Raw genomic sequence first — 12,421 nt, 5'->3', positions numbered from 1 at the left:
AGTACTTTAGTGAAATTTTGATAAAGTGCACCGTTTTCAAGTTATAGCCATTTTTAGGTAACTTTTTTGAAAATAGTCCCAGTTTTTAATTTTTTTGAATTAAAGCTCATGTTTGCCCAGCTTTAAAAAAAATATTTTTGAAAAGCTGAAAAAATTCTCTATACTTTGCTTTACTGAACTTTGTTGATACGACCCTTAGTTGCTGAGATATTGCCATGCAAAGGTTAAAAACCAGGAAAATTGATGTTTTCTAAGTCTCACCCAAACAACCCATTATTTTCTAATGTCGATATCTCAGCAACTAATGGTCCGATTTTCAATGTTAAAATATGAAACATTCGTGAAATTTTCCGATCTTTTCGAAAAAAATATTTTCAAAAATTCTAAATCAAGACTAACATTTTAAAAGGGCGTAATATTGAATGTTTTGTCCGTTTGAAATGTTAGTCTTGATTTAGAATTTTGTTTTCGAAAAGATCGGAAAATTTCACGAATGTTTCATATTTTAACATTGCAAATCGGACCATTAATTGCTGAGATATCGACATTAGAAAATAGTGGGTTGTTTGGGTGAGACTTAGAAAACATCAATTTTCCTGTTTGTTAACCTTTGCATTGCAATATCTCAGCAACTAAGGGTCGTATCAACAAAGTTCAATAAAGCAAAATGTAGAGAATTTTCTCTGCTTTTCAAAAATATTTTTTTCAAAGGTGGGCAAACATGTAAACTAATTTAAAAAATGAAAAACTGCGACTAAAGTACTTTTTGATTGCAAATTCGATTTTACAATGGAAAAATGAAGCTGAAAAATTTTTGCGACCAATATTTCGATTTTTTGAAAAAATCAGTATTGATTCAATAAATCATAACTCTGTCAAACATTTTTTGGCCGTTCTGGAAATTTCTGAAAAGTTGGCATTTGATGTCCTCTAAAACATATCAAAAAATTTAAAAAAATAAAAATAGTGTTTTTTTGCAAATCAAGTTTTAGTGACAAAAAGTGAAATTAAAAATCACCAAATTTTTTTTTACCGTGTATCATATTTTTTCAGTGTAGTCCATACCCATACCTACAACTTTGCCGAAGACACCAAATCGATCAAAAAAATCCTTCAAAAGATACAGATTTTTGAATTTTCACATATCATTTTTGTATGGATAGCTGCCAAATTTGTATGGAAAATTATATGAACGAACTAATGATGCAAAATGGCTTCTTTGGGCATACCGAAGTACCTACATGAATTTTCCCATCAAATAACATGTCTCTATTTTCGACTGTTGAGTAACTGTAAATGGCAGCGATTTGAAAACTGTTTATTTTTCATCTTTTTTGATAAACATAATTTCACAGTACAATTTTTCACAAAAAAACGTGTTTTAGTAAAATAGAAGGGGTCGTACCGCCCCATCCGTCAAGAGATATCGGACCATGAACCTCGGATTCGTGATCAAGGCCTAAAATGTCTGCAGCGCGAAGTTTTATAATTGTTTCAAATTGCGAGCAGTTTTAAATTTTTAGAACTGGCGGAAATTAAACTAGAACACGATGCTCGCAACGCGCTGATCTAGATGTTGTTTAATAAAATGCTTTTAATTGTGTGCGTATGATTATCAACACAGCATCATAGTGTGTGTGTGTAAGAAAACGTGGATATCTCTATACATCTTAATTTTTTTTGAAACTGAGTTCTATTCCAGTTCCAAATCGTCTCACGTTGAAACAAACTCGTCGAGCAGTTTTATTTCGGTTTCAAAATACTGCTCGAAAAATAAAACTGCAACTCCGCGTTGCGGGTGGGTTGTTTCAGTTCTATTTGAAAAATGAAACAGCTAGAACAAAGTAGAGCCGCGTTGCAAGTAGTCTTAGAGCACGGAAATCGAAGAGTGGTCGTCATCTTTTTCCGGTTTCGCGTGAAAATGTGCCCACTTTAGACCAGTTTTCGACGTTTCCACCTGTCAAACTAAATCGTATATTTTTTCGGAAAATTCAGTAGCTCGCGCATGCCTTAACTAAATTTGTTTCAAAAAAAAATAAACTGGCAACCCTACCGCTCACTGTTTTATCTTGCACAGTTGACTTGAGCGGATAATTTGATTGTTGTACGCCAACGCGTACATGAATGAAATCCATTCTGAGATGGCGATCAAGGAGGAGCTCAAATGAGAGAAGCCCCGTCAGCTAATTGCCAAGAAGGTTCTAAGTAAGTTTGCTATTCGTGAAAAGGTACAGCAATTTCAGTGCAATTTTACATACTGGCTTGAGTACATGGCAGTGGTGTCGTGAGTCACCCCCTTGTGACGGAAACGGTTTATGTGTGTGTGTGAGGAGTGTATGAAAACATTGCATTTGTTGTCGGAAGTAGACGCCGATGGCTTCTGGTGGATTTTCTTGTACAAATGTTGTAGTTGGTGGTTGTTTTGTTGAAAGTATTATTTTTTGCATTTTTTTGAACGGGTTTGTGAGTGGCAAAAAGTTGCCGCCGAAACTAGTGCACTAGTGAGGAAAAACATAGCGATTGAAGAAGGGTTTCATGGCTTGATAAGCATGGCCTAGGGTGCATAAAACAGTTTTCCTGATAAGGAAAGTGGCGACAAAAAAATGCATGCATGTTTTGCATAAACTGCTTTTGCTTACCTTATTTTTTCCGTATCACTTCACTGTCTGACTTTCAATTTTTTGATGTTCCACATTGACTTTCGAGCTCTGTATACTCCAAAGTTTGTGTTGACTGTAAGACCATAAAACATATCTTTGAAACTTTGCTGTTCTAAATCCAACATTTGTTCCAACCACAATAAAAAGGTGTCACTCATGACAAACAATCAATCTTCTCTCGCCACAATATCTAAGTACTTCCTTAGGTTCCAGGTCAAAGTCTTCAATGCAGCCTGTAGTCAACGTGCATTCCACCGCCACGTGTGTGTGTGTGTGTGTGTGTCTGTTTAAGAGTTATCATAATTTCATGCTTCAGCAAACATACGACCTTGCTTTATGAGTGTGGTGAGCGCAGGCTGTGGTTCTCTAGGAAACATGCTAATAAGCCTCAACCAGCCAACCAACCGACTAACCAACTGACTGAGGCAGCTTTGTCATTTTCCTGCGCATGAAAACGAAAAGTAACTACGAAATGGAAAATGCTTTTCCACACTTTTAACCGCGTCGTCGAAATCGAAAACTTTATGAAAGTGAGTTTTGCTTTTTCGTAATCAGTCTTGCTTGCGGCTTTTTAACTTCAAATTAGGCGACAAAATGCTCTGTTTACTCAAGCAATTACACGGGGCATGTTAATTGGCGGCAATGTTTTCCCCCCGTTTTTTCCACCAAATTGACTCTAAGTCAACAAGGAAAAGTAAACACGTTTAATTTTAAGTTACATTTTGCACACGCGTCCCCAAAAATTTATGATTCACTTTTGAATGGGATGCACTCATAACAACTGGTGAGGCGTATGTTAAACATGCAAAAATGGCATTGCTCAAAATTGGAGACAGCAAACGGCCACCAGCAAAACACAACAACCGACCACTTTGTGGCCAGCATGTGAGATAATACAAAAATGTGACACACTTCTCATGCTTGTTTGCTGGCAGCGCAATAGTGCCATTTGTCATCTTGAACAGGCTTGTGAAACAGGCTCTGTTTTTCGTGGAATTTGGAAATTTTTAGGCACCTTTTAAAATTACCGTTCCGAGCTTGTAGAGAAGTGATCAAAAAACCTCAAGATGCAGTTTTCAAAAAAAAAAATAATCTTTTAACAGTTTTTTGCCTTCCTCACCTTACTGAGGAAAGGCTATAAAATCACTCGAAAAATGAACTTCTTAATTCGACCTCGTAGACCTACCTTCACGTATACCTATCGACTCAGAATCAAATTCTGAGCAAATGTCTGTGCGTGTGTATGTCTGTAAGTCCGTGCACCGAAAAAAATGCACTCGATTATCTCCGGACTGGCTGAACCGATTTGGGCCGTTCTGGTCTCATTCGATCCGTCTTAGGGTCCCACAAGACCTATATTAACTATTATGAAGTTTTGTTAAGTATTTCAAAAGTTATGCTAAAAAAACGATTCTGGCTAAAGTTTGAAAGATTGTAAAAAGGGTGGTTTTTGTAAGAAAACCCGTCTGATCATACATTTTTAGAAAGGTATTTGAAAGACCTTTCTAATGAGCCCAAAACATTGAAGATCTGATAACCCTATCAAAAGTTATGAGCACTTAAGTGTCATTTGTACACATTTCAGAGGCCGGATCTCAAATATTTTGATGAAAAAGTTGTCCGGATCTATCATGCTACCCATCGTTTGATAGGTATTCAAAAGACCTTTCCAACAAGCCCAAAAGATTGAAGATCTGATAACCCTATCAAAAGTTATGAGCAATTAAGTGTCATTTGAACACATTTTAGAGGCCGGATCTCAAATATTTCGATGAAATTGTTGGCCGGGTCCATAATGCGACCCGTCGTTAGTTGGATAATTGAAATACCTTTCTAATGAGCCCAAAACATTGAAGATCTGATAACCCTATCAAAAGTTATGAGCACTTAAGTGTCATTTGTACACATTTTAGAGGCCGAATCTCAAATATTTCGATGAAAATGTTGGCCGAGTCCATAATGCGACCCGTCGTTAGCTGGATAATTAAAAGATCTTTCTAATGAGTGAAAAATATTGAATATCTGATAACCCTATCAAATGTTATGAGAACTTAAGTGTTAGTTGTCGCCTTTTGGGGGCCGTATTTGAGATATTTTGATGAAAATAATGTCCAGAACCATCGTGCGATCAAACAGTTGTTGGATAATTGAAAACCCTTTAAAATGATACTATAAGATTGAAAATCTTATAACCCTATCAAAAGTAATGAGCCGATAAGTCATATAGTAAAACAATTTTCCCAATTTTACCCATGGTTTCTTTTATTATAATAAAGTATATATATATAATTTTTTTTCTCATCTATTCTACATCTTATTTTTCAAACATTATTTTCACTGCCTATAATTATATCATCGAAAACATGTTGATTCCACAAAATCTGCGTCTCCTCACGCCACATTCCGGTGACGTCCGAATCTCGTACAATTTCCCAGCCGTCGGCGTCATCAACGACAGGACCGAGTAAATATCACAAATTGATACACCCACATCAACATCCACCGTTAGCAGCCCATGGTCACAGTACATCGCTAGCTTGAACGGCTCCCTCGGCACCGGAACTATCCACAGCGGAACAACCTCATCGATCACCTTGCCCGGCGGTCGTCTCCATAAACACATATCCGACCACGCTGGCCGCCGCCAGCAAGTAGCACCCGTACCGGACGGTCCCATCGCCGGCAAACTCCGGAACCGTGTTTTTCAGCTTAAACTTGAGATCCTGCTAAAAAAAACGTAAACAAAAACATTATCTCTATGAAACAATTGCTTCCTGAAGAACGGATATCACCAACTTACCGTTACATACAGTGCCGGCGTTCCGGGGTGGCCATTGCGGGGAACCGAAATTGCGAAGGTTTTAGGGCGCGGAGATACGGATGCAATTTTTTTTTTTTTTAAACGCGACGCAATAAGAACTGTTGCAGGAAAACACCCGTTTGACGTTTGTGTGGATGAGCTGAGAAGGTTTTTGACATTTTCTTTTGTGCCTTGGGTTTTGCGAGTGGCTCCCGGGATTTTGTTGATTTGAAACTCCCGGGAAAAATGAACAGATATATTTTTTTACTGCCTTAAGGCTTACATAACTTTAAAGTAATACAACTATTGAAAGTGAACAATTTTCATGAAATAGCCCCGTAGGTGTTGTTCAAATATTACGTCCAATGATTTTTGGGATTCTAGACCCCATATTCCATGTAGATATGTTGTAAGAAGTTTACTAAAATAAATAGTAGGTTGGACATTCTTACTACAGGAATAAAATATGTACATAATTGTGAGGAAGGCTCCAACCACCATCGGTGGATTAAGTAACGTTTTTAAATATAGATATAAAAACATTGATAAATAGGATCACTTACTTACTCTCTAAGTATCATGTTTTTTCAATGAAATTGAGTTTGAGTTTGATTTGTTTTGACAATTCTACACAAAGAATAGTTTGAACTAGTTTCTAAGTTACAACTTTCAAGTGTTATTGAAAATGAACACGGAGAGACCGGCCAGGGCAGATCTAAGAAATTCTTGGTTAATTTAACTAAAAGTATGGGTTATTTTTTTACACAGCTTTTTTTTCAACAATCGATTGTTGATTTTGTTAACCCGAAATTGCTGATCACCAGTAACTAAAATTAACTAAAAAAATAGTTGGAATTGCCATTTTTGTTGGTTGAATGGCCAAAAAAAAATTCTAGCAGTCGACTGCTAGAATATTTTTTTTAGAAAATTAACTAAAAATTTCTTGTTTTAAGCTGAAATATTGTGGAATATTCTGTAAAAAACTGGCTGGGACATATTTTTCAACTATTTTTAAACACATTTTTTTCGTTGTATCAACCGAAATATTTTTGCATGCAGCAAATTACTAGTGGCTTATAACAAAACATTTGTTAATTAGACATAATTTATGTAAGTGTTGATATATATTTTCTTTAATTATCTTACGATATAGGCTGGGCCGAATTTCTAGTTATACTTTAACTAATGCCTTACTTGAAAACAGAATAATATTCGTACATGTAGTCAATAATTAGCTGTTGTTAGCAATATTTTTATTGAATTTGCAGTAAATTTTTTAATAATGCATCACAAATTAATGCTGAGTGTTTTTATTTTCGCATTTATTCTGCCTACAATTTTAACGTTTTGTACTAATTTGTTTTTTTTTTCTGCATTAAGATTTTAAGTTACTGTTAAAAAGCATCAAAACAAAACTTTTTTTTAACTGTTGTTATAAAACATGTAAAGTTAGACTAATGTTTTAAAAAATTACGTTGCATTAATCTTAAAAAAAAAATAAAAAAGCATATTAACATTTTTTCGTGAATTCCTTAAAAATAGAAACCGAGCAAAATTTTCACCAATTTTTAAGTTTATATTTTTATTATGTTGTATAAAATTAAGTGTTGTATTCACTTACCATCACTGTGAAATCATCCGATAAGTCATCACATCTACAACGGTCTCAGGTTTAGTTATTTTTCTTGTTGTTGGACACAGAATGTACACCAAAGTGAACCTTTGGATGCAAATAGACATGTGAAATTTATTAGTAATTTTATACAAAATTCTTAATTTCGGCTATGAACTGAAGAATCCTTTCTTATTCCGTAAATAAATGTAATTATAATGAGGAAAGAAGAAATATCAATAAAACTACTTACCAAGCTTGCATTAATTTAACAATTACTTTTGGCAACACACTTTCACTGCATTTGATTCAATTTATTCAAGGTATTCCGTTTCCTGACAAAAATATTTTGAGTTTTACTTACCAGTTTATTGAGCAGACGTATTGCAAAAAAACTTTTAAGATAATAATTATCTTCTTATATATATTTTTTGCAATTCCACTGTGAAACTGTCAACTTTTCCTGTCCTTCTGGAGAAACGAAACGGCCTACTTTTCCCTACCAAAAATAACAGAATGGAAAATTAATACCTTTCAATAACAGTGCTGAAAAGTTCTACTTTTCAGCACTGAAATGGGTGCTGAAAAGTTGAACTTTTCAGCACTAGTACCGAAAAGTAACATTTTTCAATATGTTTTTGCTTTGAACGATGAATTTACTAAACACATGAATGTTTGACATAAAATTCCATTAAAGAAGCGTTTTTCGGAATTGCAAAAAATTTTGTTAGCAACTCGTTGCAAAACTTGATTTTTTCAGCACTCGTCGTATTTATCCAACTCGGTAAACCTCGTTGGATAAATGTACAACTCGTGCTGAAAAAATCTTCTTTTTGCAACTTGTTGCATAAACTACTATTTTGATATTTTACTTCATCTCTATTTTTTATGTTGTCATGTGTACGGATTTCTATGTATTTTATAATTGACGATTCTGAAAAAAAGAATGGTTCATTAAGATTTTATCCGTCGTAAGCACGAAGCTTTTTAATTATTCCGCTTCTAATAAGAATCACATAAGATAAATTATTGTGCAAAAACAAACCCAAACTTACTTAGATTAACCAACATTTTGTTAGATTTGCCCGGGCTGCTCTATCCGTGAAGAGTTGGCCCGCATCTCCCTTCTACTGCCCTCTCTTTCCTTCAAACATTCTTATAACGTGTTCAACTCACTCGCATCAGATGTCCTCATGGCGAAGATCGTCCTCTTGCTCTTCATAGTTTATCGCCTGCAAAGAAATCATCAACAAACCAACTCACCAATTCCACCTCCCCTGTTGCAACACTTTGATTTGCCACTTCAATATTAGCCAAATAGTGTAATTTTCACCTTTCACATACACTCACTTCATAATTAACAACACAAACTCAAAAAATCTACCGCTCTCGTTCGAATCCTGACTTCAAATGACAGACGTAAACAAACTCAAGTTCATCTTTTAAATATTGAACCAATTGTTAATTATATTCAACCAACAAAATTTTTGATTTTCCTAAAACCAAAGCTAACAGTCGAGCACGTTCATTCGAGTTCGGGAAATCTGTTAGCTTTTTGCCTTTAGCATTTTCAACAAACAGGTTATTAAATTAATACTGAATTTTGGTTAATTTAACTGAAAATTGGCAGTGACAAGTACGTTTTTGTTAAAATTTACGAAAGTAAAATCAACAATTTTAATTGTTAAAATTTCTGGGCACAGTCTCTCCGTGAACTCAAAAATGTCTTCAGATTTCAGACAGTAAATTCAGGAAATGTATTAATCATGCTTCAAAATTGAAATGTTGATGAAAAACAATTTCTTATGAATTTCGATCAAACTAGGAACTGTTTATCAACTCAACCAATACTCAACCTCAAATTTAAAATACGTTTTAATAAACGTAAATGAACCTAGTTAAGGTGGAAATTTTTAAATCATTCCGGATTTTAAAATCTATGTTTTCAAAAATTAGTCAAGCAGAATCAAAGCAAAATTGAATCAGATTGAAAGAATTTGTAAGCTAAATATCAGGAAATAACTTTTATTTCATTTGAAACTTTTTCAACTTTTATCAGAAAAGACACTTTTGGACTTTATATAGCACATTTTGAATTTTGGTACCAAATATCGGAAAAAGACTTAAATTCATTGGCATTTTTCAATGATTGTTTACAGACCGGATATTTTTCAGATTCTAAATAACTACGTTTTAAAGTTAAATTGATTTTTTGCATAAAAAAGTCTAACTATTAAAGCATTGCCTGGCTTTTCTAATAAGACTTTTTTTTTTATTAACTGTAAGTTTGATTTTAAAAGGATAATTTGGATAGTTCTAACACTACTATCAATTATTCTTTCAAAGCAAATTCAATTTATCCTTTCAAAGCATTTTTTTCATAAAAAAATTCAGGAGCTTTCAGAAGCTTGTGAAAACTTGTGAAAATCTGAAATGTAAAATTTTCACGTATAAACACTCAGAGCGGTATAGCTCGTAAAAGCAACATTTGAAAATTCGTGAACATTAAAATGTTTTACAATTGGAAAAGCATAATGATTTAGTCTCCAAGTTATTACGGTACATAAAAAAATCTTTTAAAACCGTGCAAGTCATAAACATTAAATTGAATTTTTTAAGCTGTGGAGTTGACACTCAGTTTTTATTTCCCAAATTCCATTTGTTTTCTAAACAATTTTCTAACAGTTTATTATGCTCTGGGGTCAAATCAGCTAAGTGTACGGATTTTTGCTAAGCAAGAGTTGGTAGCCTTAGTATAAAACAAAAAATGCAAACAATTAGCTAAATTGCAGCGAAAAGTGGAAACAATTGCAAAATAGTTGTTTATGCAACAAGTTGCAAAAAGAGGATTTTTTCAGCACGAGTCGTACATTTATCCAACGAGGTTCACCGATTTGGATAAATACGAAGAGTGTTGAAAAAATCAAGTTTTGCAACGAGTTCCATACAAAAATTTGTGCAATTCCGATAAACACCCATTGAGTGAAATTTTAAGTCAAATTTTCATGTATTTTGTCAATAAATCGTTTAAATCAAAAAAATATGTTGAAAAGTGTTACTTTTCGAAACAAGTGCTGAAAAGTTCAACTTTTCAGCACCCATTTCAGTGCTGAAAAGTAGAACTTTTCAGCATTTATTTTGAAAAGTGTTGCTATTCGATTCTGTTATTTTTGGTACAGAAAAGTAGGCTATTTCATCGTTCAAGAATGACAGGAAAAGTAAGTAGTTTCACGACGGAATTGCAAAAAAGCATTTTTGAAGCAAAGTCGATAGTAAAAGAAACCCATAATAAGCTTAGTTAGAGTTAAATTCTAACTATTATTTATTGAGTTTTTTTTAAATCGAAAAATATACAACGATGAACAAAATTAGCAAAAAATGTTGAATTCTTCGTACCGTCATCAGGGGTGACATTGGTTCTGGGGGTTGATTGGGTCATACAACAAATGCAGAAATTTGTATGACTCATTCTCACCTCCAGATCCAATGTTACCCCTGGTGAAGGTTTCATCAACGTTGTTAATAAATTCCAAGGAATTTTTCCTCAAGGACTCAACCAAACCATAACCTTCAACAACTTTTTATCTATTGTGACTAGGCATTAACCGCGGTTGTTTCCCCAAGTTACAAACCTCCAACGAAAAAACAAACTCCCGTTCCACCCTCACTCGTTTCACCGCCAAACAAACATAAATAACTTTCCCACGGCGGCGAGGGACTCAATGACAAGGAAAGCATTCCTGCGGGGGAAGCTCCGAGGACGCGTTTGTTGGTTCCCGCGCGAGGAAATGATTTACTAACCAGCAAGGCAGCGTGTCAGCGTGTTTGTGTGTCATTTATATGTAAAATAAAAGTCGCAAAACTCAAAGTGAAATCGATAAACAAGGACTGAGTTTTGTTGCATGGCAAATATGTTTGTTAAACTGATTTCTTTTTCGACGCGGTGAATTAACTTCATCACGAATTTTCATGAAAATGTCGGAAAGTTACACATGATTAACTGACTTGAAAAAGACGACACATTTGTTACCAGCAAAACCTTCATTTACAATATCAAATGTGGAGCATAGTAAGTCCTCAACATAGATAACACTTTGTTGCAACATAAGTATGATAAAGTGCATTTCCAACATACACTGGGTAGCAAGCTTTACCAAAGAAAATTCAAAACTGCTCGAGCGGAAGCGTGCATTGGATACGAGCGTGCTTGAATTAGCCGAGACACAGTTGCATGCAAGTAGCGTTAGTTCTAACTTTGATACGTAGATGTCGCATGGTAGGGTGGTTCAAAGTTGTTTCACGTCTTTATTCTATGAACATCTCCTGCCATTTAACGTTTCATGTAATGGTGGAAATAACTATACCCATTTTAACCAAACTAAGTTTTTAAACCTATTTCCATCACTTTTGCAGTTTTCCGCTATTCAACAACATTTTCAGACACGATACCAATAGAGAGTTGCTTGGTCACTTTTATTCGAGCTGTTGATTACTATGAAACAGTCAAAAACACTTTATTCAAGCTGTAATTCATGATCAATGTTCTGATAAGCCGATAATAAAAATGGACCGCGAAAGGGAATAATTCTTTTTTTTGCTGGAACTCAAATTGTTATAGAAAAAGAATGCTTAATACTCTAAATTAGAGAGCTTTTCTCCCTGAGATCGCTCCCATAATCGGGCAATTTCTATCAATTCTATAATTCTAAAAAATTTTACTGTCTCAAACTTTGTGACATTTTCCTTATGACCAAAACAGCCATTTTGCAATATTAGAATTCTTTTCAAATTTTTAATCAAATTTAAGCTAAGGAAAAGTAATGGCAACTAGGGTGAATCGGGACTACAGTATGAACAGAGACAGTATAAAAACATCTCATTAAGCTAATTTTATTGTTCGATTCGAAACTAAAAAAAAAATTGTAAAAAATGCAAAAGCATTACTTAAAAAGCAGCTCGAATATTTGAAAAAAAGGTCGAAAGACATAAGGTCGAATAGACAAAAGGTCGAATGCCAAAAGGTCGTATGAACAAATCGAATCGACAAAAAGTCGAAAATGGACAAATGGTCGAATGGACAAAACGTCGAAAGGACAAAAGGTCGAATAAAAAAAAAACATTGTACAAAACAAAACATTTGATGTAAGCCTAAATACACAAATATTGAAATGCAGCTATGAAAAGGTGATTAGAAAGTTTTTCTTTAATTTCACTTCTATATTCTTGAAAATTTAGAGGTCTTCTGAATAAAGACTTGCCCACGAAATGTATGAAACTTAAAAAAAATGGGGGGGGGGGGGGGTAGGTAGCTTAGAAGGAGTGTATCTTAATAAATATAAATAAATACGT

The 12,421-nt window shown here is 34.3% G+C and overlaps 1 protein-coding gene across 2 annotated transcripts; it reads right to left on the bottom strand.

Annotated features, from left to right (window-relative positions):
* Positions 1-4,965: 4,965 nt before the first annotated feature.
* Positions 4,966-5,621, bottom strand: LOC120423075 (uncharacterized). Of its 2 annotated transcripts, none has more exons than XM_039586750.2 (2): positions 5,461-5,621; positions 4,966-5,386 (listed from the first exon to the last, which is right to left on the bottom strand). In XM_039586750.2, the coding sequence occupies exon 2, from the start codon at positions 5,335-5,337 to the stop codon at positions 5,008-5,010; it is 330 nt and encodes a 109-aa protein (XP_039442684.1). In that variant the 5' UTR covers positions 5,338-5,386; positions 5,461-5,621; the 3' UTR covers positions 4,966-5,007. The 2 variants fall into 2 exon arrangements, with proteins under 2 accessions (XP_039442684.1, XP_039442685.1); XM_039586751.2 differs by having other exon boundaries at positions 4,966-5,383; positions 5,461-5,617.
* Between the last annotated feature and the right edge of the window lie 6,800 nt (positions 5,622-12,421).

The sequence above is a fragment of the Culex pipiens genome, chromosome 2 (assembly GCF_016801865.2).
Source record: "Culex pipiens pallens isolate TS chromosome 2, TS_CPP_V2, whole genome shotgun sequence".
NCBI lineage: Eukaryota > Metazoa > Arthropoda > Insecta > Diptera > Culicidae > Culex > Culex pipiens.
Note: the sequence above shows the minus strand (reverse complement) of the source record. Positions and strands in the feature narration are given on the sequence as shown.